The 26,501-nt window shown below is 52.4% G+C and overlaps 3 protein-coding genes across 8 annotated transcripts in view; 1 reads left to right on the forward strand and 2 right to left on the reverse strand.

Moving 5' to 3' along the window:
* Positions 1–5,577, reverse strand: part of PNPLA7 (patatin like domain 7, lysophospholipase) — a 63,112-nt gene extending 57,535 nt beyond the window's left edge. The window contains exons 1-8 of one of the 3 annotated variants that reach the window (XM_079112757.1): positions 5,284–5,577; positions 5,135–5,166; positions 3,195–3,269; positions 3,016–3,103; positions 2,557–2,636; positions 1,464–1,555; positions 1,184–1,324; positions 262–421 (exon numbers count right to left, since the gene is read on the reverse strand). In XM_079112757.1, coding sequence (XP_078968883.1) covers positions 262–421; positions 1,184–1,324; positions 1,464–1,555; positions 2,557–2,636; positions 3,016–3,103; positions 3,195–3,269; positions 5,135–5,164 — 666 coding nt within the window. In that variant the 5' untranslated portion in view covers positions 5,165–5,166; positions 5,284–5,577. The remainder of the gene's footprint in view (positions 1–261; positions 422–1,183; positions 1,325–1,463; positions 1,556–2,556; positions 2,637–3,015; positions 3,104–3,194; positions 3,270–5,134; positions 5,167–5,283) is intronic. The other 2 variants (XM_079112758.1, XM_079112759.1) reach the window with 2 other exon arrangements.
* Positions 5,578–6,358: 781 nt separating this feature from the next.
* Positions 6,359–7,203, forward strand: MRPL41 (mitochondrial ribosomal protein L41). Its single transcript, XM_079112878.1, has one exon. It carries the CDS (start codon positions 6,662–6,664, stop codon positions 7,067–7,069), a length of 408 nt encoding a protein of 135 aa, XP_078969004.1. The 5' UTR covers positions 6,359–6,661; the 3' UTR covers positions 7,070–7,203.
* A 1,407-nt stretch (positions 7,204–8,610) lies between these two features.
* DPH7 (diphthamide biosynthesis 7) lies at positions 8,611–23,835 on the reverse strand. 4 transcript variants are annotated; one of them, XM_079112824.1, is made up of 10 exons: positions 23,599–23,835; positions 23,328–23,432; positions 22,945–23,078; positions 22,485–22,572; positions 20,875–20,969; positions 20,342–20,514; positions 16,559–16,628; positions 16,392–16,457; positions 16,024–16,196; positions 8,611–9,245 (listed from the first exon to the last, which is right to left on the reverse strand). In XM_079112824.1, exons 1-10 carry the CDS (start codon positions 23,752–23,754, stop codon positions 8,821–8,823), a joined length of 1,485 nt encoding a protein of 494 aa, XP_078968950.1. In that variant the 5' UTR covers positions 23,755–23,835; the 3' UTR covers positions 8,611–8,820. The 4 variants fall into 4 exon arrangements, with proteins under 4 accessions (XP_078968950.1, XP_078968951.1, XP_078968952.1 ...); XM_079112825.1 differs by lacking the exon at positions 23,328–23,432 and having other exon boundaries at positions 23,599–23,834; XM_079112826.1 differs by lacking the exon at positions 23,328–23,432 and having other exon boundaries at positions 22,945–23,041; positions 23,599–23,614.
* Positions 23,836–26,501: the final 2,666 nt, after the last annotated feature.

Consider the following 26,501-nt stretch of genomic DNA (forward strand, 5'->3'; position numbering starts at 1 on the left):
GAAGAAAAACTTTAAAATATACCAATATTTTAAAAGAAACAAAACCATAAAGCACCAGTGTGAAGCCCGCTGGGGGACAGGTGAGGATGGGAAAGACAAGGTTCACAGCAGCCTTTCGGTTTGGGGACGAAGGTGTGCCTTCTCCCCAAAGATCTAAAGTGTAAATCTTTTACTAAGTTTCTGATGAAGAGATGACAAACAGACAGGTAGAGGCCCTGCAGCCCCAGCCCGGCCCTGCCAGGTCCCTGGCCCTGGACTCACAGCGTCCTGAATGCAGACCTCCAGCCGCCCGTCCTGCACCACGTAGATGCTGGTGTCTGGCTCTCCTGGCTGAAAGATGTGCTCCCCCTCATGCAGCTGAACAAAGACCATGTGTTTGCACAGCTCCAGGAACAGTGGCTTCTCGAAGTGGCCTAGAACCCTGCAATGAACACAGCGCACTGTGGACACCTCCGAGAGAAGTTGGGGAGAGGGACATGCTTTGAAAGAGGCTCAAGAGGACACAGGCTGGGCTAGGGTTGTGGCTCAGTGGTGGAGCACTTGCCTCGAACATGTAAGGCACTGGGTTTGATCCTCAGCACCACATAGAATAAACAAATGAATAAACAAACAAAATATGTTTTGTTTTGTTTTTTTTTAAAAGAGGACACAAGTCATTGTCCCCACTGTCACGAGAGGTAGGGTGGCAGATCTATGCTGACCCAGCACAGACAGGTTGTATGGCTGACCCAGACCATCTGGCATCACTGTCAAACAGGATTTTAAACTTGTGAGACTCTCATCAACTCGAAGAACTTCTGCGGCCATGGCTGTGAATATGAGCCAGACACAAAACACCGAAAGGCTAAGGGGACAGTGCTGGTACCAGAAAGAGGGCAAGGGCTTGGGTCAGAGACTCAGACGGCAGCTATGGCTACCCCACACACTTCCTGTGCTTGTCTGAGTTTACCACTGAAACACAGGGGAGGTGGTGAGTGGACCATGAGGCCCTGCTGCCCCTGAAGCAGCCTGACCCAGCAACCGGCCGCCCCAGGGCACAGAGACCAGCAGTCCCACAGCAGAAACAAGTCCGGCTTGCCAACACCTCCTGACACAACACAGCCAAGCCAGAGACGGCTGCGGGAGGAGCTGCTGAGGGGTGCCCATGCTGCAGCAGGTCCTCCTGCATCCGTCACTCTCTTACCGAACATTTTTCAGCATGTACAGAACTTCTGATGGCAGATGAGAATTCTTCACATCAAACTCCGTGAGGTCAGCCTCCAGCAGGGAAGGTGGGGGCTCCTTTGGTTGCAGGGTGGGGTATTCCTTCTTGAAACGCAGAATTCTAAGAAGCAGAGACACATTTGAGCAAGAACAGAGGGATGGAAAACCAATGTCCTCCGTGGTCCTCAGACGGGGGAGAAGCTGCAGCAGTGAGGACTCTGACAGGCCCACAGTGCCCATCAGGAGGAAGTTCCCAGTACCTCTTGGCCAAAGACAGCACCTTAGTCCTCTTCCTGGTCCGCTGCCGGGGCGCAGCTGTGTTCCCCACAAGTGTGTGGGGGAGAGTGGTCACCTGAAGAGACAACAGATGTTTCACAGACCCTGTGAGCAGCCAGACCTTAGCACTCAACCCTAGGGACCAGTCCTCAGGACCTGCCTACAGGCAGCCCACCATACTGCTCTGTCTCCAGGGCCGGCTGCAACCCTCCCCCAGCTCTAGGCTCCTTGAGGGGAGGGAATGCCAGACGCAGGGGACACACCCAGCCCCACAGCCACAGGATGCCCTTGCTGTCCTCGAGCAGCCAACCGTCAGAGCTCCGTGGCACACCGGCTACTTCTGTAGAACTGTGGCAGGTGTGAGGTGATGGCAGAGTTAGCTCAGGCAAGCAAGGGTTCCACCCAGCCTGCTTATCTCCACGCTGGAGCTCGCTAAGCCCTGACTCCTACACCCCAACACAGGAGGAAGAGGATCTGTGCTTAGAAGGTTCCAGAATTGCTGGAGACACTGAAAAGTGGGCCATAAAGCTTTCACCTTGGTACAAACCACAGGTCATCAGGGAACAGGCTCCCCAGACCCAGAGGACTGGGCCCTTGCTCAGCTCAACCTCCTGAGTCCCTGCAGAGACCACCCATCTGAGGGTAGGTGCATGGTCCTCTCTGCCCAAAGACCTGTCCTTAGGAATATTCCTGGAGAGGAGCTGTCTCTCCTCACTTCTTGCTGCACTTCAGATAGCCAAGGGCAGAGAGCCTCCCGTCTTCACACTGGTCAAAGCAACCTAATTTTTTCAAATAAGACATCCATCCTACTCCAGCCTCCAGACCAGGAGGGTTGAGGTCAGCAGGGCCGGGGACACTTCCAAAAAATGTATTTGGTTTGACTGGGGAAAGCAGAAAACATTTAGCGTGACTTGACACCCTGAACCCTGTGCTTAGCAGCAAGGGCCGTGCTTAGCAGCACACCCCAAAGCTGAAGGAACCAGAAGCTTAAGGAACCTGGGGAGTGGTGGCCCCCACTCCCCAGGGTACTGTTGAGAAGGCAGCTGGGGTACCACCCAGGGCCTATGTGAAAATTACCTTCCTCATGATCTTCCGACCATAAAACATCACTTTGTCCCGCTTTCGGAACCTGTACTGAGGAGTGGGCTGCACTTGTCCTGCAAGGAAAGGGGAGGGACACGATGGAGTGGGAAAGCCTCCCACTCCAGGCGTGGCCCTGAGTGGGTGTATAGTGAAATTCCCTGGAGCTAAAATAAAGTGTAGCACTGGCCATGCCCTGGAAACACAGGCACCAGAAGATGTACTGTGTTCTCCCAGCCACCCCCGAGACATCAGAGCCTGTCTCACATCAGGGAAAGGGAGAAAGAAATTTCCAGTCTAAACAGACTGGAAACCACAGCCTGAACCTGGATTCCAACAAAACCACTTGCCTTAGAGTGGCTCCTAAGAGCTCAAATGCCATAGGACATGGACACACACCCATACATACAGAGCCGGTGCTCCCCCTTGAGCTGGAGAACAAACCAAGATACTTACGGAATCGGTCAACCCTTCTGTACACAAAAAAGACAGCAACACTGACAAAGGCTAGTGCCAGGAGGGCTCCAATTGCAATCCCTATCAGCTGGGTGGGCAGGAGAAAGTGCACCCATTAGCAAGGTGGACCTCAGCACCGATGGCCCAGCCAGGTCCACCCCAGGAAGGTCTGTGATTACCACGGTGGACTGTGAGTGCTTCTCCATGAACTGCAGCCCCCAGGAGCCCAGGGCGGTGCCCATACAGAAGCGAGCCTGGAGAGGAGAACAACACTCAACTGAGCAGACAAACGGCCTGGTTCCCAGCCTGGGTCTTGTGAGGGAGCAAGAGTAGAGTTGGGAGGCCGGGGGAAATCAGCACCTCTGGAGATTCCAGAGAGACGTGATCTCGCCAAGGCTACTGAGTTCCTGGGAGTAACGCGTCTTCCTCAGACACTGGGACACCTGGGCAGGGTTGCTAACAGCAAATGCCCTGTACATCACTAACACACCTGAATCCTGGGCTCTTATCCTGCAGATGTAAGCCTACAAAAGCAAGCCACAGCCACAGGGGAGGCCAAATCATCTCTTACTGCCCTCCGAACACCAATAGGACCAGGGCTGTTGGTCCCCAGAGTCCATGGGAGCCAAATGCAGCTGTATACAGAAACCCTGAGATATGTGTGAGGTTGCTGAGGCCTGTGTTGTTTAGTTCCAGCTGCTCAGAAGGCCAAGGAGGGTAGATCACTTGAGCCCAGGAGTTCAAGATCACCCTGGGAAGGGTAACAAAACTCTGTCTCAAAGAAAAAAAAAAAAAAAAAAAGAAAGAAAGAAAGAAAGAAAGAAAGAAACTGAGGAGTTCTCTGAATTTTGAGGACATCCAGTTATCAGTTCACATGCCAAAGAGGAAAGAGTACAGAAGAAGGCTCTTTGCCTGTCACACTGCTGTCTCCAAGGAGGACACTCACCAAGTAAGGTGAGTGGGTACCTAACAGAGGAGGCTGGCTGGCTACTTGGGAGCTGGGTGGGTGTGGGGGGATGGAGAGTGGCTGCATATCCTCTTGGGCCCAAGAAGACAGCCAGACATGCAGCCACTCTCTACCCCCGCACCCACACAGCTCCCAAGCAGCCCAGAGCTAGATGGCAGGGCAGGTCACCTGTTAATCCTCTCCAATTTCTACTCAAGTGCCATGGACCAAAGCCCCAACCTTCAGAGAAACAGGTCTCAGATACAGTATCCATGCCAGAAAAGGCAAGGAGAGCAGGAGGACGCTTGGCAAAGTGTCCCAAAGGCACATGTCCACATCAAGACCAGAGAGGTACAGAAAGCTCACCAGTGTGCACTGGGTGTAGGAGGCAGGTTCAGTTGTGTGTCCCTGAAGGACACAGATGCACTCTGAGAAATGCACCAGCAGGTGATCTCATCATTGTGTGAATGTCACAATATGTTTACACAAACTAAGAGGGAGCTGAACTCAGTAAGCAAAACAATCGTATGGCACACTGCTGAATGCATGGTCTGCTATTGACTGAATACCATTATGCTGCAAGCAGCTGGGCACACAGTGCGTCCCTTGGTTTAGGATTGAGGTTCCCAGTGTCTCTCTCTTTGTCCCCACTCAACTCTCGAGAGCTTACTGGTCAGCGAGCATGAGAGCACCCCACTCCCTCCACTGATCTGAGTGTGTCCCTCTGAGGTCTGGGGCAGTCAGATTATCCAAGGTCTAACCTGCTCACATGGCTGCAACGGTGGAGTGTCTCTAGCTTTCACTATTGTTCAATGCACCTACTTTTCTGGCTCAGGAACAAAAGCCTCTGGGATATGGCTGTAGTGTTGGACTGAGAAAAAGACCCTAAGTAAGCAAGCAGGCAAAGTCCCGAGGGGAAACAGAAAATAACAACTGCGACCTTAAGGGATGAAAATACGGCCTCGAACATCACCCAGCAGCCACATGCGACTATCCGTACTGTGGAAGCTCCACTGGTGTGAGCTCTGACAAAGCAACAGGCGCCAGACACAGTCCTCGGGCTTCAGGAAGGCCAGGCAGAGGACGGAGGCAGAGGACTGTGCTCTAGGTGGAGAATGCCCTGCAGTGGGGGTTCTAAGGAGAGGACTCTCACCAGATCCCTGGTGTACCCACCTCTGAGCAGAAATCTTCCTCTTCCTGCATGACTGAAAACAGAGCAAAGTCGAGGGTGAGGAGACAGGTTGAGGAAACACTCTACTAGCGCCTTCCCCACTCCTTTCAAAATCAAATTACATTCTCATTACAAGGAAACCCCTCTGCACCTTTGTTCTCCTGAAAATAAGCCGTTTTTCAGAAGCATCTGTCTCACTGCGGCTTCCTTCTCCGTAAACAGCCCTCACGTGGCCCAAGGGGAACCCACAACAGAAGCCAAGCCACCGGCTCTACTTTCAGCGGTCAGGGGAAGTCTGGGCAGCGCAGCCAGGGTCTGGAAAGGCCACGTGGGGGAAGCTCAACCCTGGCCGGGGACAAGGATATTATGGGGTGGCCGTACAGGGAGGGGTGACAGTGGGCGGGGCACGGGTTACGGCTGGGACCAGTGTGGCTCTGAAGGAACCAGGATAAGGAGATGACCCTGCGGGGCGGGGCGGGGCCGGGAGCGCGGCGCTCGGGTAGGGCAACGGCTGGGAAGGGGCGTGGCCGGAAAGGACAGCGGCTGGGCGGGCCGTGGCCTGGGGATGCAACGGCCGGAAAGGGCAGCGGTCCGAGAGGGGCGTGACCCGGAAGAGGTCAGCTGGGGCGGAGGGTGCATTGAGAGGGGCAATGACCAGGACACCTTCGTGGCCGAGGGAGGGGAGCGCGGCCAGAGAGCTAAGCCGGAGGAGCAGGGTGGATGTTCCGGGCGCAGAGGTGATGAGCCTGGGGACCGAAAGGGCCTGATTCCCTCGGCCAGAGGCGCAGGCGGCCCGTCGCTGGCCCGCCCCTCTGCTGCAGGTCGGTCGCCAAGCCGCGGCCGCCGAGGGAGGGAAAGGCCCGAGTTCCCGAGCCCCCAGCGGCTCCGGAGGAACACCCCTCCTGGACAGTAGTGCACGTGTGCCCGGGACACCGCAGGTCCGTTCAGGGGCTACTTCGGGAGCGCGCCACCGGCGGCCCTCTGCGCACCACCTGTGCGCATCCTGTCCACAACAGCTGGACTCTGAGATCGCCGCCTCCGGCGCGCGCGGTGACCCGCCTCAGCTCTCCACCCAATGGCCGAGTCCCTTAAGCCACGCCCCTCAGGGCTGCGGCTGCGTCGGACCCGGCGGCGGCCAATCGGAACTGCTCTTGTTGCAGAGCGCCCGGCCCGCAGCCGATCCGAGCGCCGCGAGGTCGCAGCGGGGTCGCGCAGCCGCGCTCCCCTGGCGCTTCGCTTTGGCTCAGGCCCGGCGCTGGGTGCCCGAACCGTCGGAGGCAGAGTCAGCTCAGCTCAGGTCGGTCCGTCCGTCTCCAGTGGGCACTGCCTCCATTCCGCCCGCGGGTTCCGGGTCCGGTTCCTGTCCATTCCCTGGGTCTGGGATCGGTTCTTCTCCGCCCTCACTGTTCGGGTTCAGATTCTGACTCTACACCCTCGGGGTAGAGTCCAGGTCTTCCACCACGGGGTACGGGGTCCTCTCTGCCATCCTCGACGTTGACCTTTCGGAGCTGTCTCCCGCAGGGCACGTCATGGGTTTCCTGACCGCAGTGACTCAAGGCTTGGTGCGTGGAGCAGACAGAATGAGCAAGTGGACCAGTAAACGAGGGCCGCGCACCTTCAACAAAGGACGGGGCGCCAAGGGCACAGGCATGCGTGCCTCGGGCTGGAAATTTGTACAGATAAAGGAACAGGTCCCAGAATTTGTTGTCCCAGACTTGACTGGCTTCAAGCTCAAGCCCTATGTGAATTACCGAGCTCCTGCAGGCACAGACACACCACTGACTGCCAAAGCACTCTTCCTGGAAACAGTTGCACCTGCTATCCAAAAGGACTTTAAAGAAGGCACTTTCAGTCCTGACAACCTGGAAAAGTACGGCTTTGAGCCCACACAGGAGGGCAAGCTCTTCCAGCTGTATCCCAAGAACTTCCCACGTTAGAAAGTAGAGTGATCATGAGCATAGATTTGCCTTGGAACTAGAGGCTGCACTGGCCCAGCCTAGGATCATGAGTTCCTGGAAGAGTAGGAGGCAGTTTCCCTATCTCATTTCTATTAAAAGTGTTGCTAACCCTGTGCAGTGTGTGCTTGGCATCAGGTGGTAGATGTAATGTGTGCTGCATAACAGATTCCATGCAACTTTAGAAGTCAGGTCTGGGAACATGCCTGTGGCATGCGCACATCACTCAGCCCACACAGGTGAGAATTTATAAGGCTGGGTACACCAGATGATGCTAGTGAATTCACCCCCAAAGTAACAACTGTCATATTCCTTATAGGATCCCAAGCAATTGATGAGGCCACGTGAAAACTGGCTCTGCTGAATCAATCCCTCAGAACTTGTTTGATATGTAGTTGACACATACATGAAATCTTAAACTAAACTGGTAGCAGTCAGGTGTAGGGGCTTACACCTGTAATCCCACTGAGGCAGGAGAATCCTAAGTTCAAGATCAGCCTTAGCAATTTAACGAAGCCCTAAGCAACTTAAGACACTGTCTCAAAATGAAAAATAAAATGGCTAGGTTCAGTGGTAAAGTGCCCTTGGGTTCAATCCCTGGTACTAAAAAAAAAAGTAAATAGGCCACCAGCTGGAATTGCTCCTTTTAAGGTAGAAAAATGTGTGGTAACCACTCTGGTCTTTGCTGACATATGATGGTGTGCCATCAAAACAAGTCCAGCTGGGCAAGGTGGTGCAGGCCTGTAATCTCAGCAGCTCCAGAGGCTGAGGGAAGAGGATTGCAAATTCAAAGCCAGCCTCTGCAAAAGTGAGGTGCTAAGCAACTCAATGAATCCTGTCTCTAAAGTACAAAATAGGGTTGATGATCTGGCTTAGTGGTTGAGTTCCCCTGAGTTCAATCCCTGGTACCTACCCCCACACCCCCCATAAGACCAGGGATGGAACTGCCTGTGTCCATGATAATGCTGAGGATCTGAGAAATTCAATAGCAATCTGGTTTCCAGAAACCAGACCTTCAAAGTGGGAGTTGGGTGAGTCTCCTCCCTGGCACTTGAAAGCTCATCTGTTTATTGCCACAAAGAAGAAATGATTAATGATCCACTGGTGTCACTTTATGACCGCTGAGGTGGCTCAGAATGTACACACACCTTCTCCTCTCCTCACCTTCCAGTCTACCATGTGCTTGGGCATTTTCCCCCACTCTGTGCTAGGGATTGAACCCAGGGGTACTCTATCACTGAGCCACACCCCCAGCCATTTTTTTCTTTGACATGAGATCTCACAAAATTGCTGAGGCTGGCTCAAACTCGTGATTCCAAGTCACTGGGATCACAAGCATGTGCCACTACTGCACCCAGCTTTTCCATGTTCTTCTAAAATCACTTCCAGGCTAGGGATACGACTCAATGGTTAGAGACCGGTCTAGCGGGGGCAAGGCCCTGGATTTGAGCCTCAGCACCAAAAATTTCTACAGTTATAAAATTACTTTCGCTGTAATAAAGTAACTTTTTTTTTTTCAAAAAAAAATAAAAAATAAATAAAAGCTTCATTTAATCAGTACAAATGTTTAAAACACATGAAGGGCTGAGAGTCAAAATCTACCAGAGAATTTAGTTTTGGAGGTGGAAAACCCCAATCACTACCAGACGTATCACCCAGTGGCCCAGCTGGAAGGGCTGTAGCTCCTGAAGTCTCTCCTGGTATAGCTGGGAAGGGTCTGAGTGATCTCAGGCTCAGCTGGCCTCCCACTTCCAGAGGTGAAGAACGTGGTCATAAAAGGAGCAGGTGGCCAGGAGGCTGATGTCACAGTTTATCCCTTCTGGGTAGGAGCTGCAGTCGTAGACCTTGGCTGCAGTGTGTGACTGGCTGCCACTCTTCCTGTCCAGGAGAGAAGGCTTTGGCTTGACTGGACGCTGGGGTCTGGCATGGCCCTCCCCGTCGTCATCCGTCACAGCTTGCAGGGAGGCTGCTGGTGATGTACTTACAACCTTTAGGCCGTGGGCCCAGTCTGCCAGTCTGGCTCCCACGTCGCCAAGAGGAAAGGAAAAGGAGGGAACGGGCTGCAGGGAACGGACAAGGAGCCAGGACCAGTCGGCCCCATAGACCAGTGAGTTGGGCAGCGTGTGGGACGCCAAGACCACCACTTCCTGCTTCTCCTCTGGAGCAAGACAGAATAGGAACCACAGTGTTACTTGGAGCTGATCATCCCCACTGACAACCCCTCCTACTCTCAAAGGGGAATTTAAGAGCAGTCGGCGTGTTTGTAGAGAAACCATCAGGGTGAATCTTAGAGAGGAGCAAACTACACATGTAGGCACTTTTCTCCAAGCTGGAGAGTTCAACAAACCCTTCTCAGGGGTTACTCCACCTGGGAGGCTGAGCTTGAGTAACTAGCAATACCCTCAAAATTAAGGAAGGGCTGGGAGCCAGGTGCAGTGGCATGTGCCTGTAATCCTAGTAAGACAGGAGGATTGCAAGTTCAAGGACAGCCTGGGCAACTTAGTCAAGACCCTGTCTGAAAATTTAAAAAAATAATAAAAAAAAATTGGGGAATGTAGCTCAGCACCCCTGGGATGGATCCCCAGCACTAGGATGGGGGGTGGGGGTGTTACTTTAAAGGAAAAATGAGTCAACCAGATGGAAGGAAAGGAGACAGAGGAAACAGGGACCATGTGTTCAGTATACAGGCCAAAAAGACCATGGCATGTTCAAGGAACTGCAATTAAGCAGCCCTGGCTGCACCATGTTGGTAGTGACTTGTGGCCCAAGGCGCCAAAGCAAGCAGACTGTGTGTCCCTGGCAAGGTCGACATGAAGTTTGTTTCTGCTTTCTTTCCAAGGGTAGTTTGGAGGGTGGAGCAGGACTGGAAGAAGCCAACAATGTTCCCACAGTGCACAGCCATGGTGGCATGGAAGAGGCATTACCTCCAGAGAAAGGAAGGAAGTGTGGCCAGATGGGAGCAGTCCAAACCCAGGACAAGGCCACACCAGCAAGAGCAGCTGCAAGAACCAGCAGACAGAGCTGAGGAGACAGCTCAGCTGGTAGAGTGCTTGCCTTGCAAGCACAAGGCCCTGGGTTCGATCCCCAACACCGCAAAAAAAAAAAAAACCAGCAGAAAGGAACTGGGATGCCAACTGGGAGAAGTGGCAGCCCCGACCCAGGCTTCAAGTCCGCCTAGAGGGTGAGTCACAGCTCAAAGCGCTGCTGCCACCACCCCTGTGCAGTCGCAGTGCAGTGACTGGAGCCAGAAGCACAAAGGACACTGACTAGAAGCTGAGGGAAGGCCAGGACACTGGAGCCCAGGACTCCACAGGCAGCTCCAGAAAGCAGACACAGCTGCAGGGGCCCTTGGGCAATAGTGTGGGCGGACCCTGGGGAGGACAGTCCCAGGAGGCTGTCCCAGAGACCACCCCTGGGCAGTAAGGACCCCCACCCACCCTGATGTCCTCATCCAGTAATCACTCACAGCACCAGTTCCTGGTAAGACCACCTTCTACAGATTCAAAACAAGCTGTGACCAGAGCCGAGAGCTACTCAAGGAATGAACAGAGACACTGTCAAGGGGCAAGTGCCAAGAACGGTGCAGGTGAGGGACAGGTGTGGTGAGAGGGCTCTGGGATCTAAATGCACTGAGCACTCAGGTCCAGTAAAGGGGACTCCAACAGGCAGGAAATAACAGGTAACGTTCAAAACTGTGACCCAAGAACACCAGAATGGCCAACAAAGTACCTGACAAAATCAACCTGGGGTACCGAAGTCTGCAACAGACCCCTAGTAAAACCATTCAACTTGAAGGGTTAAGAAAAAAACGATTCAACCCAGCCAAAAGGTGGAACCAACCCACATGTCTGTCAATAGATAAATGCGTGGTCAGCTCAAGGAAGTTCTGGCTCCAGATGCAACATGGACGAATCCTGAAAACGTCAGAAGCCAAGCGACAGACATCATGAAAGGATGGATATGTCTGATTCCTCTTGTGTCAAGGACCTATAATAGGCAATCAGAGGCAGAGAGCAAATGCAGGGAGCCACAGAGGAGCAGTGGCCATGGCCATGCAATGGCTGGGCTGCGTGGGCTCAGCAGGAAAGCGCTGGCCAGCATGCACAGGAGGTTCTGGGTCCTGTCTCCGGTACTGTTAGGAAGGAAAAAAAGCTAAAACGGCATATTTCATGTTATTCCTTTTGAAATTTTTATTAAGAGCAATTTAAAAAAATCATTGGGTGCTCCTCTCGGGAAAAAGCAGCATTACTTACAGCGGCCATCACACTCCCGAGGCAGCATGCCAAGTGATGCAGGAATATTTTCAAGAGATTCAAGCAAAGAAAGTGAGCCAGGATCTTACCGCAGACGTCCCTCCAAGAATCAGGGCTACAGGAAGAAGCAGCGCGCACTCTAGGATTCCAGGAGCACACCCCAAGTCTTTCTGAAAAGCCTACCCAAACACAAGCTCTGACCACAAAGACTACAAGCTGCCAGCCCTGGTCGGGGGCAGGCACTGAGAATGCTCAGCCGTGAGCTGAGACTGAGCAAAAGTCGGGGGCAAAGAAAGAAAACCAGGATGTGAATGGCTGAGGGTGCTGCTCGGAGGTGGAGCGCACATTCCAGGCCCTGGGCCCCCAGCACTGCCAAAAATACGTATCCTTTTATGATGATGTAAAGGTGTGCTGAGTAGAAAAAAGCCACTAAGAACGGGAAGGGCAGTGGGAGGCAGAATAAGCTCAGTGCTGTGAGGTGGGCGGCAGGGAGGAAGACCTGTGTGACCTGGCCCCACAAGAACACAACTCTCGACTTTGTGCTCATGCTCACTGCAGTGGTCAGAGGTCAGGATGAGCGTCTAGAAAACCAAAGGAGGAAGATGGCCGTGGAATGGCGCATTATTCAGGAGGAGATTAAGAAAGAGCCAGAGAAGTCAACTGGCGGCAAGAAGACATGCCCACTGCTGCTGCTGCTGCTGTAAGTCTTCACCACCCGTCATGGCGGCCACCACCGAATGGATGAGTCCTCCGCAGAAATGTACCCTTCAGCAGGCCATGGATTTACACGTGGATGGATGCATCTTTGAAAGAACTGACTAGTAAAAACAGTTTACCCAGAAGCTAGAAAGAAGGGAACACGCTTCAATTCTGCAATTGTTTTCATGGATCTTAAAAGATCTGGCTATTGAGTTCATGTCTGGCACAAAGGGCGCTGACGATCCATGCCTTGCAGTTGCAGAAGCTCCAGACAGGCGACTACTCGGACACGGTGATCACCCTCCAAGTCGGGCACCTCCTCTTTCAGGCATGTGAGACCATATTCAATTTTATTACTATCTTTGGAATTTATTTTTCAGACAGTTATGTAAAATAAACTTATATACTCTTTCCTCCCCTGATTTTTGCCATTAAGCCTTTAAATTCTAAATAAATTGTAATGCATCTATTTAGGAGTTAGATTTGGATGTACTTTGAATATGAATATTAATAGAAAGTCTGTTTCACACCTCTATAAAATATGAATAAAAGTGTTCTTAGCATTCTGTGTAACACTATTGTTAAATACACGTGTATAGTCAAAAACAAAAACACACAACTCTCCTACACATGGAGAGCTACAGAGCAGAGCAGAGCCAGCGGACCAGAGAGAACCAGGCAGGGAGTATGCCCTGATACACCGAGAGGAAACACCAAGAGGTCACAGCAGCCCAAGTGACTGGTGAACAGCCCGGCACCCACCCAGACCAGCACCATGCTGTCCTCCACAGCAAGCCAACACACAGTGCTGAAGAAACACACTTCCATGGAAGAGACAGAGGCCCTTGACAGGGAGTCAAAGGCAGGGGCTGAGCCCTAATGACAGATTACACAATTCCAGCCACACTAAACCCAGAAGATCTCAAGTTTGAGGCCAGCCTCAGCAACTTAGTGAAGGTCTAAGCAATTTGAGACCCCCTGTCTCAAAAATAAAAAGGGCTGGGGATTGGGGATGTGGCTCAGTGATCAAGCACCCACCCAGGCCCTGGGTTAAATCCCTGGTACAAAAAAAAAAAAAAAAAGCAAACTCCCCAAATTATTAAGTATAATTAGATTTTAAAAAAAAGTCTTTCACATGAGGAAGAAAATACCACAATGGCAAAATCAAGAATAAAGACAAATTTCTAGCCCATATCAGTTACAGAACTAAAATCCCCAAAGATTAAAAAAAAATAAAAATAAATTAAAAAAACTAAAACTGAGGGGTAAAAAGATTAGAAACCAGAGAGAAAAGGAGACAAAAACACACACACAGATAATTCAAGAACCAAAATTACAAAACCAGGTCTTTAACATATGAAAAATGCACAATTTCATTTGCAATTAGCAACGTGAAAATATGAACTACTAAGATGATATTTCTCACTGTCGGATGACACAGGTCCCAAAGGTATACAGCCTGCTGCAAGAAGCAGGCTGTCTGCACACTGGCAGTGCCTAGTAAAACCCAGCTTACATCAAACCTCTGACTCTGCCATCCCCTCATCGGGCAGCCCTAAGACCCTTCTCCCCTGAAACGGCATGGGCGAGAAATGTGTGGGACCAGAGCGCGCCACACCCAAAGCTGGAGGGCCACATGCAGTGTGGGCAGCGTCAGGGGGCATGTGGAGGGCACTGAAACCTGAGGTGTGTGCAGACGTGTGGGATGGAACCTGGGCCTCACACACAGGGCAGGCCTCTACCACAGAGCCACACCCCCAGGCCCCCAGGCAGGTCTCAAGAATTATGCCTCAGCCTCCTGAGTGCTGGGACAACAGAAACTGCCACGCACCTAACTTGATGGCATTTTTAAATGAAGTAAGTGAAGAACAAGGTAGCGCAGCAGGGGCCTGTGATCCCAGCTGTGATCCCAGCTGCTCAGGGAGGCAGAGAAGGGAGGGTCGCAAGCAGGCGAGCCTGGGCAACAGTGAGAACCTGTCTCCAAAAATAACAGAAGGTGCAGCTCAGTGGTAGAGCACTTCCCTAGCACACGGGTTCAAGGGCCCTTGTTTCATGTTGTAGAATGGAAAAAAACACATATGCTTATTTTTGCAAAAAGACACAATTGTAACCAAAAACTAATAAAACTGCTCACTTATACAAAGTAAATGGAAGGAGGAAAAGGGAAAGAGGAGGAAGAAAGACTCTCTGAAGCATGCTTTTTGTCTAATTTTAACTTCTATACATTGCTAATGTTTTTATGCATTTGAAAGAAACAACTAAATCAATGAAGAGAAAGAAAACATCCTTTAACCTGCAATCCCAGCAGCTTGGGATGCTGAGCAAGAGGATCACAAGTTCAAGGCCAACCTGGGCAACTCATTGAGGCCCTGTCTCACAACAAAACAAAACCTGGGTGTGGTGGCACTGTCATCCCAGTGGGAGGCTGAGGCAGGAGGACTGCAGGTTCAAGACCAGCCTCAGCAATTTAGCAAGGCCCTAAGGACTTAGTGAGACCCTGTCTCAAAATAAAAACATAAAAAAAGGGCTGCAGATCTGGCTCAGTGAACCAGATTGGGTTCAATCCCCAGTATCAAAAAATAACATAAAATAATAAATTTTAAAAAGGTCTGGGCTCAGTAATAAAGCAACCCTGAGTTCAATCCCTAATACCAAAAAAGTTACCAAATATACAGGACACTGTAATGATAGAAGAGTCAGCACATGAGGAAGATATGAGAATTATAAATATACATAAACCTAAAACAAAGCCTCAGACCAGATGCAGGGTCACATGCCTGTAATCCTAGAAACTTGGGAGACTAAGGCAGGAGGATTGCAAGTTCAAAGCCAGCCTCAGCAACTTAGTGAGACGGTCTGAAAATTAAAAAAAAGAGCTGGGGATGTGGCTCAGTGGTACAGTGCTTGGCTGGCATGAGGCCAGGTTTAATCCCTAGTGACTGACATACACGCACACAATAATAATACATATAAACAAAACCCCAAAACACATGATAGCAAAAACAGACAGAATGAGGGTGGATAGACAAGTCAACAGCTAACAGTGGAGACTTCCACAGCCCATTTCCAAAATGGAACTAGAGCAGCCCCATCAACCAGTGAGACCCAACAGATGTCTAGGTGCATGCCACCCACCAACAGCACAACACTGCTCAAATACCCTGAGCACTCTCCAGGATAACCCATAAATTAAAGGAAAACCCACCCCCATCAGTAAGAAAATAGGGACACTCCACAGAAATGTTTAAGTAGTCTACTCAAACGACTAGTGGTCAAAACAGAATCAGGGAAATGACGAAGTATCTGCAGAGGAGTGGAAGGAAAGGCACAAGAAACCAAAATGTACAGATAACTCGGGCAGTGCTCAGGAGAGCAAGGGCACCATGGTGCCCCGTCACCCAGAGGCCTCACACCAATAGCAACAGAGACAGAGGGGAGGGAGCTGCAGGAGAGACAGTTGGGGGCAGAGCAGGCCCTGAGTGTGGCGTGCAGGTAAGGAGCTGGCCTGGGAGCAAGTGGAGGAGGCAGGGGCACAAGGTGGCACGCCACAGCTAGTGGCCAGGTGGTGCAAGGCCAGGGTCGACCGCCTGCTCCTTTTGGGGCAGAAGAGGGGGAGGGGAGATCACACCATGTGAGGAGGGGTTTGAGAAGAGAGAAGGGCAAGAGAGCAGAGGCCAGGCAGAGGGGCTGTGAGGAAGGGGAGGGTGGTCAGCACATGTGGGACAGGGATGACACGGTCAAGCCTCCACCCAAGAACGGAGGAGGTGGCGAGGGGGCGCGAGGTGGCAAGCAGGAAGCCTCCTCGGTGGGCTCCTGGCGGGTCAGAGAACTGCTGCAGGGCAGGAGGAACCGGGTGCCGAGCCTGACACGGGCGTTTCTGAACCTGAGGTCCTGTGCTGGCAGCAGGAGCTGGCGTGGTCTAGCACTACAAGGAGGCTGGGAGAAGCCGGGCAGACTGCAGCTGTACAACAGGGCCCCACTCACCCGTGGCCTTCTGGCAGCTGAGGACCCTGAAGCCGCTGTGCATGCAGGCCGCCAGGAGCAGGTGGTGGTGGAAAGGGTGCCACTTGAGCCTCCACACGCCACCCTGCACAGGTGTGTCTGCCCACGGCTGCTTCATGTTCCGCGTGTCCCACAGCAGCACGTGCTCGTCGTAGCTGGAACCAGGCAACCAGTGGCCTCACTTCTCCTCGAGGGAGAAGGTGGCAGCAGGGAACACCTCCCAGGAGACCTGCCCCTCTCATCCCTGGAGCACAAGGCCCCTTTCCCGACCTTGCACTGTGGCTTGAGGGCTGCCAGGACACCCGAGTGGAAAGGGGGAGATGCAAGGCCCCAACCACACCTGCACTCACCTTCCCGTGGCCAGGATGTGCTCCCGATGGGGGCTGCTCTGGATGCTACACACACCCATGGAGTGTCTGCAGGGAAAAGCGCCCCTGAGCAGGCGAGGGCAGGGCAAGGAAGGTCCATGGGGATGTCAGGGAGGGACTGCACATAGGCCTGAGCCCCGGCCAGTTACCTCTTGCTGGTGAAGATGGACAGGGCAGGCATCCTGGTATCCCAACCTTTGAGAAGGCCATCGTCCCCCCCTGTGTGGACAAAAGCAGCACATCAGCAGAGGACCTGGTGATGGGGATGGCCACTTCTCAGAGAGAGACCTGTGAGGCCTTAGTGACTGCCCTGCATGTTTTCAGGCTGCCACCAAGGCAGAAGAGCCTGGAGAGGGCACCAGGAATGGTCACCACTGCATCCTAACTGCCTTCAGACCCAAGGTAGGTCGGGTAAGCAGGAGAATCACTGGGCTGTGTCTGCAAGAATATAAGGGAGAGCTGCCAGCCGCAGGGCACAAGGCATTACCAGGTCACACCTGGCTAAGCTGCTGCTTTGAGGGCTCTGGGCTCTGAAGCCCTGGCTGCCCAAGCCCAGAGTGGCTGGGCCCAGATCCCTGCCAGGAGCTCACGGGAAGGCAGTGGACATGAGAACTGCTGAAGGCTCCAGAAACCTCACACTCCCATGGGTCACAAAGGAAAAAGCTCTTTGTAGCCTTGAAGTAAAAAAGATCTGTAGTGGAGTTGGTGTCTTGATCCTCAACCAGTCTTCGAAGAAAAGCAACACCAAGACAAGCTGGATGTTGTCATTCTGATGGAGGGGAAGACACCCTCAAGAGCAGAGTCCACAGGGAGGTAAAGAGGAGCTGCAGGAGAAAGCCGAGGTCGTCCTCACCCAACACCACCCACCCATGTAGCCACCACCTTCCACCATCATCCACCTCTCCGCTGATCTGTCCATTTGCCACCACCACCTACCTGCCTATCATCTATCCATCCATCTACCCACCCACCCATCACCAACGTCCTGCCAGATATCCACCACCAGCCACCAATCAATCCACCCACCCACCATCCACTCATTTACCTATCTGACAGGTATTTAGCAAACGTGCATTATGCACCTCTGTAAGAGATACAAGGGGTGTAGAAAGCTCACATGATCTACTAGATGTGAACCAGCAGATTCAGAAGACCTATAAATGAGCCTACAGGTGAGCCTCGAATGTGAGCTGAAGTTCTGTCTGCATGGGGCTGGGTGAGGATACAGTCTGTCCTTTCTCCCCACCCCACACACTCACTCCCATCAGGAATCCTGTTGGGTCTACCTTCACCTACATCCAGAACCCAGCTTCTCCTTACCTGCACTGTCCCAACACAGTCTGAGGCACTGGAGGACAGGCCTCCAGGCTCTGCCCACCCCTCTTGCAGTTCTGCAGTCAACACGTCAGCCAGACATCTTCAGTTTTAGTTTAAGCCAGAAAACGCCATTCTTCTGCTTAACACCCTGCAACTGCTCCCATTTCATCCCAAGTGGAAGTCACAGCCCTTCCTGAAGCCCGCAGGCCCCAAGGCCTACTCTGTCACCTCTGACCTCACCCTCTTCTCCCCAACTCACCGAGTTGGCCTGGCTGCCCTCTACCACACCAAGCTTGCACCTGACTCAGGGCTACCGCCCACCCGCACCAGATTCTGATGGGACAATCTGTGCCCACTGCCTGCACCCCTCCTCTGCCACATTTTTCCTTCCAAACACTATTCCTCTGACATGCTGTGCCATGTCCTCCTGTATTTAGTGAACATCATGTTTTGTGTTTTTCCACCTCCCCGACCCCATGGAGGCACAGCGAGAGCAGGGACTTCAGTGTGTTGTCTTCACTGATGAGCTCTATCATCCAGTACAGTGCCTGGCACATCTTAAGTGCTCAATAAATACTGGCTGAATGAATGAATTAGTTCTGAAATATCAGGTCATTGTCCCCACCACACCCCTTCTCTGAATCAGCTAAGCCTCAAGGCAGAGGAACTTATCCAAGATGGAGAGATTCTTGGTCTCAGAACTGTTCAAGGGTGTGATATGAATAACACAGATAAGGACCTTGCCCTCAGGAAAAAATAAAATAAGCATGAAGCACATCACCCTAACTGGGTGGGAACAGCAGCAGAGGACCAGCCTGACCAGACCGGCAAGGCCCGATGTTCTACGCAGGCTTCTTCAAAGACAAGACTTTAAGGGGCTGGGGATATAGCTCAGTTGGTAGAGTACTGGCTCCCATTCACAAGATCCTGGGTTCAACCCCCAGCACCACCAAAAAAAAAGACTTTATGCTGAGCACACTAGAAAAATGGAAGCAGTCTCTGAAGGAAATGTATGATGAAATGTCAGGACGAGAGACAATAAAGAACATTAAGGAGAGGCGATGCAGAACACGGATACTCACTTGGAATGGGGTAGAGAGGTAAGCACCAAGCAGATTACACAGGTCTTGGGGCATCTCATTAGAATAAGCTTTTTTTAAAAATTAAGTATTTTGAATTTTATCCTAAAAGAAAAGGGAAGAGCATGGGGATGGTTTGTAAGGTGTGACAGGTCCATGCGTGTCTAGGACCTTGGCTTGGGAAGGTCGGGAGTGACAAGGTCCGTGTGCGTCTAGGACCTTGGCCAGGGAATGGCTAGGAGTGGATGCAGACGCATCACTTGTGCTCTGCTGCAACCAGCTTGATGGGACTGTGCCTACACAGTTCTTCAGGGTAAGAGCAAGAGGCAACCAATTCCAAAGGATGCTCAAAAGATAAAACCAGACCTGGTGCTGGGGTACTTGCTTGTCCAGCATGTGTGAGGCACTGGTTTTGACACACAGCACCACATAAAAATAAATAAATAAAATAAAGGAATTGTGTCCAACTACAACCAAAAAGATAAAACCAGTAAGACTGGGACTCTTGGGAGGTGAGGAACACAGGAGTTGGTAACTGCTTCCTGGCTTCAGATCAGAACAACCAGACCACGCCCCTCAACAGATGCTAGGGAGGAGAGGTCAGACACAGGGTAACAGAATAATGAGCTCAAAAAAAATGGATTAAGCTCAGAATAAAAAGTAACAAAAATGTGGTTGCTTCTGAAAAAAACAGTAATTGAGGCAAGAAAAGCAAAGATGGAGTGAGAAGAGCATCAAGGCAGATGTCAGATGAAACCAAACCCCTCCGTGCAGAGAGAGAGGAGCAGAGCTGAAAGGAGGGCCATGCCAGAGACAGGCCTGAGAGGTGTAGAGCAGAGGGTGAGGCATGGCAAACCACAGGGAGGCCGCCCAGTGAGGCTGGGAGTGGGTTAAGAGCCATGGCCACCAGCAAGGACACAGCAGAGTGGCTGGTGGAGGAGGCTGTGCGGTTTCTGACAGCCTGAGAGAACACTCACCACTGCACTGTGGAGCTCAAAACACAGATCATATCTTTTCCTCTGCACTTTGCTCTGTTCTCTCAGAGCCCAATTCCTCCACCTTCCCTTGAATTACCCTTGGGAGAAGCTACTCAAATGCCTACTTCTGTCAATTTCTCATTCCCACATCTGCATCCCCAAAGGACAAATCACTCAAAAAGACAAATAATTCACCTTATTTCTCTCAGGTTTCCTTTTCTTTTGGAAGGTGAACTATATCCAGAAAGGAGAGACCTGAAACCTAACACGATGAAGTCGACAGACAACATGCAAGAAGCATGGGAACAGGAGTGAGAAAGGACCTGGCACCGAGTGCCACAGAAGCAGGGCAGCTCCACCCATCCCCGCTCCACCCAAGCCTGTGATGCCTGGAGCCTGCTAAGCCCAGCAGCTGTCCCAGAGGACACGCTCCACACAAGGTCCTCAGGAGCCCAGCACACTAGCCCTTGGCCCCCGGCCAAGCCTCATCCCCTTCTTCCCTCCCTCCCAAGTCTCCTGTCAGGGGCAAGTGTCTTGGGACCCAGTGCAGGACACTGACCTGAATACACCACTTCTGTCTGCCAGTAGTTGAAAGCAGCGATCCAGGCCTCAAAGTGATGGGCCTGCCATGAGGCCATATGCTGCAGCCCCGACCCTGCCTCGTCCACCATCAGGAAGTGCAGCTGCCCCTTGGAGTTGCTGCTGATGATTCTCAAGGACTGGTCACTGGCCCTAGACACACAGGAGCCAATGGAGAAGCCCGATGAACTCACGTGCCCCCTCCTTTGGGTTCCCAGCCTCACCCCAGGAGAGGTTCTCCAAGCCCCACATGTGGACACACCTTGGGCTTGCTTGGGTATCTTTGGGTATCCCACTGTTCACCATGGAAACCAGCGTTGCCGTCTCTGCCCACTTTACTGCCATTTATCTAAGAGGCAAGGATTCCCCCCACCTTTTTTTTTTTTTTTTTTTTTAAATTAGGTCGGGTAGTGATATTCCCAAATATAGGGAATCCAGGCTCAAAATTTTCTCTGTCCTGAAAACAGGAAATCAGTTCTCAGAGGAATGACTTGGGGCCCTCCGAGCCCTTACCTTCCAGATTTTCCAGTGGACCAATCCAGGGACAAAGCCAGACACTGCTCATTCAGAATAATGCTGGACACTGGCTGCAGCAGGCTGCTGCTCTCCTACTAGAGAGAAAGAAACTCCCCTGTCCAGGCAAACTCTCTCCCTCATTCCCTCCCCATGGGAAGTTGGCCACCAGCCACTGAGTCACACAGTCATGTAACACTGAAATGCCTGCCACATGCCAAGCACAGGAGGCAACTGAGGATGCTAGAGCTCACACCTTGAGACACTTCCACACATGTGACTCTGGGGTACGGTCTCTTGGTTTAGCCACCTGTGCACTCAGGCACCTCTGCTGTCTCCACACTCCAAGAACCATGCCTGGCCCATACTCTGTACCACCCCAGGCCTCCAGGAGCCCTGCAATTCTGTCCCCAGAGGCAGGGACAGTAGGAACTTTCCTCTGCTTTTCATTTCAGAAGTCACAACAGTCATTAAAATGCTACTTCTCACCAGGTATTGTGGTATACACCTACAATCCCAGCAACTCAGAAGGCTAAGGCAGGAGGATCATAAGTTTAAAGCCAGCCTCAGCAACTTGGCAAGGCCCCAAGCAACTTAGTGAGACCCAGTCTCTAAATAAAAACTAAAAAAGGGCTGGGGATGTGACTCAGTGGCTAAGGGCCCTGGGTTCAATCCCCAGTACCAAAAAGTTTAAAAAAAATTTTTTTTTAATTAAAAATGTTACTTCTGTAGTCTAGGATTTATGCAAGTTTCTTTTTTTGATATAGGGTCTTGCTAGATTATCCAAACTGTTCTCAAATCCCTGGGCACAAGCAATCCTTCCACCTCAGGCTCCCAGGTACCTGGGACTATAGGAACCTGCCACCAGGCCTGACTGCGAGCACCTAAACAGCCCAAACAGTGCATGGCCCCGGAAGGCCCCCAGCAGGCTGCTGGGCCACAGTCCTGTCTTGGGTGTATGTGCTTCTGCCTGGAACCTGGTGCGTGAGCCCAGTCTTCCTCGGACATTGTTCCCCACATTTCCAGGACAAGGCTACGGCTGAGCAGATCTAAAGCAAGGCCCTTTCTACACAGGCCCTGAGTTGTCACAGTGGGCTCCTGCTCTGGTCCCATTGCAGCACCTGCACTGGGGTTTGCCCCTCCCTCCCACAGACAGGGCGTAGGCTGTGGGCTGTTGATGTCACTCTACACAGTGTCTACTGTCTGCTCCTCCCACAATTGTTAGGTCATTTTGCAAACCGTGGCACAAGATAACCGTGAATCACTTAAGACAACCTCACATGAGCTCATACTCTCCCAATCATTTTTACATGGGAAAGTCACTACTGTTCTTAGCCCCAGTATCAACCCAAGGCATACATAACCAACTTTCTTTACAGAACCCTCAGATCTACAGTTTAAACATCCCCAGCCCTTCTGCTAGGGCACATGAGGTAATGACCTCCTCTCACCGGACCCCATCCAAATTAAAACAGACCCCTGCCTTCTTACAACATTGATGATGCAGTCCAGCGTTAAAGGGACCATTCTAGAAAAGCATCTGCACAGGCACAGTCCCCCACCCACCCACTCCAGTCCCCTCCCCCCATAGCGACTGGCCTGTCACTGACCTGAGATTCCCCCAGGCGGAGCAGCTGAATAGATCCACTGGCATCTGCCAAGCCCAAGAGCGCTGAGCCAGCCACTGGGATGTGGCACCTGGAGAGAACTCACACATGAGAACACAGGATGCACACCACAAGAAGGAAGCATTGTGCTTCCCAATTTAAATTTATTATTTAAATATCATGCCCCAAACCAAGCTAGAGTCCACAATTCTGCTCACACACAAAAAGTTTTCCAGCTCATAAAATCACAATTTCCATTGCTTACCAAGCTGATTCTGACTCTGCGAATGGGAAACTGACAGGGAGATGAGCCCAAGAAAAGTTCCTGCCCCGTGCCACTGGCAGGTGGGACAACTCAGAAGCAGCCCACCTGATGAAGATGCCAAAGCTCGAGGCTCCCTGATTAGGCCAGTGGAGCTCAGGACCAATTCCAGACCAGGTGGGGTTGCTATCAAAGTCATACCATTTCATGTCCAGGATGGCAGCAGTATCCCTTCTTTGGACCTCATCCAGAGAGAAAGTAGAGTTGTCCTCATTGAAACTGTACAGGTAGAGACGACCTAAACGGACGTGAGGCTCCTCAACCTCCAGTCCACCCTACAAAATATGTACATTCTCTGATTACCCCCAACAGATGCCAAGAACCCAAGACTTGGGAACCCGGATCCAGTAAGAAAGGCAGGCCAAGACTGGCAAAGGAGCCCTCTGCCTGGAAGCAGAATCCTTAATTTTCTGGGTGGGTCAAGCCTCTCTCCTCCGGCTTGTGATCAGTAAGTAGGTGAACTCTCCCCACCCCGCACGAACGGCTCCAGTATGGGCCAACAGGACCCAGCACGGCTAGGTTACCTGTGCTGGGAGTCCTGACCTTGGCCTGCCGTTCCAAGGGTCGGTCCTCGCTCTTCGGCGCCCAGTTCCGCGCTCACCGATGCCGTCCAGAGGGCAGGCACCACCCTAAGAGGCTGTTTCGTCCTTACTGCAGGTTCTGGCGGTGAGCTGGGGCCAAGCCGCCCTCGTGGATCTGAGCTGTTCCCTGGAGGCCAGCCGCCTCCCCCGTGCCGGCCTCCCGCCCCGCACGCTCTCCTGGTCCCCTCGGCCCCAGGTCTCCCGCCCCACGCACCTTGGACCCGGACTGGGACCCGGAGTCCGGCCTGCGCAGCTGGTAGGTGCCGCAGGCCAGCAGGTGCCGGTAGCCCTCCAGGGGGCACCACTCCACGCTGTCCGCGGTGAACTCCGTGTCCACCGTCTGCAGCGGCCGCGCGCCGCGGCCCGCCATCTAGCCCCGCAGGACGCGAGACCCAGGCGGCAAGGGGGACGTAAGCACGCTCGGCCGGGCCGCCGCCTCGCCAACTCCTTCCGGGGCGCTACTTCCGGCCGGCCGAGGCCACCGGGCTGCTGAGCTCCCTGCAGGCCGCAGCCCGCAGCGAGAGCCCGGTACGGCACGCGCGTCCGCGGCGCTGAGCAGAGCAGCCTCGGCGCGGCGGGATGAGGGAGGCGCCAGTTTGGCAAGGGGCGTAATATAATCCTTACTGGGCGGCTGAGCAGCTGCTGAAGCTGCTCACGAAAATCCCTGTGCTCTACCGGTTCAGGAAGGCAAGTCTGGGACATTGGATTGTACTGCGTCCTGCCCAGAGACGTGAGGATCTCAGAATGTGGCTCTTAGAAACAGGATCTTTACAGAGGTCGAGTTAAAACGAGGCCCTGATGCAGTTATTGTAGGTGTCTATGAAAAAGGAAATGTGGACACACATGGCAGGGGAAGGCCAGGATGGGACACCCCAGGGGTGTGTGGAGGGTGTCATTTGAAGACTGCCACTGGAACCAGGCATCTGCAAAGCCAAGCAAGGAGGCCACTAGGGCTGGGAGAGGCATGTAAAACGTTTCTCTAGCACCCTTGAAGGAGTGTGGCACCAGCAGCTACTTAGACTTCTGGATTCCTGAATCCTGAGACACTAATCTGTTGTTGCAGGTCACTTGGTTTGCAGTAGTTTGTTATGAAAGCTCCAGGCAGACACGCTGAGACAGAAATTTGCATAATACCTGAGCATCCAGCCTCACAGTTGGAGCATAGCTGTAGCCTGTGGCTAGAAGTCCAATTCTGAGGATCAGTGCACAGATAGCAGTTAAGGCAGAAGCACCAGAGCATGCTGAACTAACCACAAACCCTCAGCTCTATCTCCCACAAAGAATGCTGAGGCCAAGCAGCCCAACATACCTCTGAGAGGATAGGAATAAGCCCCATACCAGAACCACCTGAACATTTCTCCTGGAACTGCTCAGGTGCACAGTTACAAGGACCACAAGGTAAGGATCACAAGTGGAGACCAGGGAAGCAGAAAGGAGTGAGAGCAACTATGGGCCCATCTCACTTACATTGCAGTACCAGTGCCAGTGGGCATGAGCAGGCAAGCCCCAAACCTATACCAATCTCTTCACCAGCACAACCCTTACAGTTTGGTTTTGAGAACCCAGGTGCTTCTCTTAATTTTGTGATATAAAGCTAACTTCAGAGCAAGGCAGCTTGGCTGGTCAGAGCACAAACAGGTTCAAGTTCCAACATGGCTGCTCTCCTAAGGACACAAGCTGACCACCTTCGCCATCCGTCTTATCTGAGCCTTTGTTTGAAAGCAGACTGCCTGGGGGCATGTAAGGCCCCTTGCCTGAAGAACACAAGTCACTACATGCCAGGCCACATAGGACCCCTCCACCCAAACAGTCCTGTCCACACACTGGAAGCAAGGTTACTCCAGCCCTGGGACATTCAAGAACTCCAGTCAGCTGCTGTTCACTCTCTCAGAACATGTCTCCCCTCCCCAATAGCTTTCTGAGCCCCCCATTCTGCTTAGGGTCTGAGCAGGAATTCCTACTACCAAGCAAAGGTGGGGCAAATGTGGGGTGGGGATTTTGTTGTGCAGGCCCCATGTGGATGTATGGAGTTCTCTGAGTCCATGAAACCCTTCAGGAATTATGCAATATCACCCATTTCCCCCCCGCCCCCCAGTACTGGGGACTTAACCACTGAACCACATTCCCAGCCCTTTGTTTTTTTATTTTTTATTTTGAGACAGGGTCTCAACAAGTTTAGGGCCTCGATAAATTGCTGAGGCTGGCCTTGAATTGAGATCCTCCTGCCTCAGCCTCCCAAGTCACTGGAGGTGTGCACTACCACACCCAGCTCAATCACCCTTTCCAGTCCTTCCTCCTCCACGAGGCCACACCAGGTACAATAAAAAGCAGCCACAAGACTGTGGCTCAGTAGTAGAGCACTTGCTTATTAGCACATGTGAGGTACTGGGTTTGCTCCTCAGCACAGAATTTAAAAAATCATAAATTAATTAATTAATTAATTAAAAGCAGCCATAGGAGCTCTGCTCACAGGCAAAAGGCCACCAAAGGGCCATGCTCTGCCAGGACAGGCATGAGAACATGGCAGAAATGTTACAAGAGACAGTGCAGCAAGGCCTACAGACCAACACAGGGCCAGTCAGATGGGAAGGACCTGGGGGCAAGACAGCTGACTAGACGTGAAGACAGGCAAAATCCCAGTCACACAGGTGGCTCTACATGGACAAGATGCTGGCCAGCCCTCAGGCATCTACAGCCCCCAAAAGGAGGATGGCCATCCTGGGGGCCATGTCCTGCATAGCTGATGGAGAAGTGTCACTCACTCCACCCTGGCTACCCTGCAGCCATTGGGCAGGCCCTGTGTATCCTTCTGGATAGAAAATCCCACTTCAAGCGAGGTACAGTCTAGGGCCAATGCAGATCTAGTGCACCCCACAGTCACTAAAACAGTGGCCGACCTCCTGGACCACCCCCACTGCTCTCCTGCTGACCAGTGGAACACTGAGTCTCGCTCCACTCCCAGCCAGACTCCAGAGGAAGTGTGGTATGCTCTGCTCCACAGATACCAAGGAAGAGCACAAGCTGGTCCTTTCATTCCACATCACTTGGCTGATTCCACAAAAATAAGCCTGACCCTCAACAGCAAGGGATGAGGAGCAGAGAATGGCTGAGACAGCA

The sequence above is a fragment of the Sciurus vulgaris genome (assembly GCF_902686455.1).
Source record: "Sciurus vulgaris genome assembly, chromosome: 15".
NCBI lineage: Eukaryota > Metazoa > Chordata > Mammalia > Rodentia > Sciuridae > Sciurus > Sciurus vulgaris.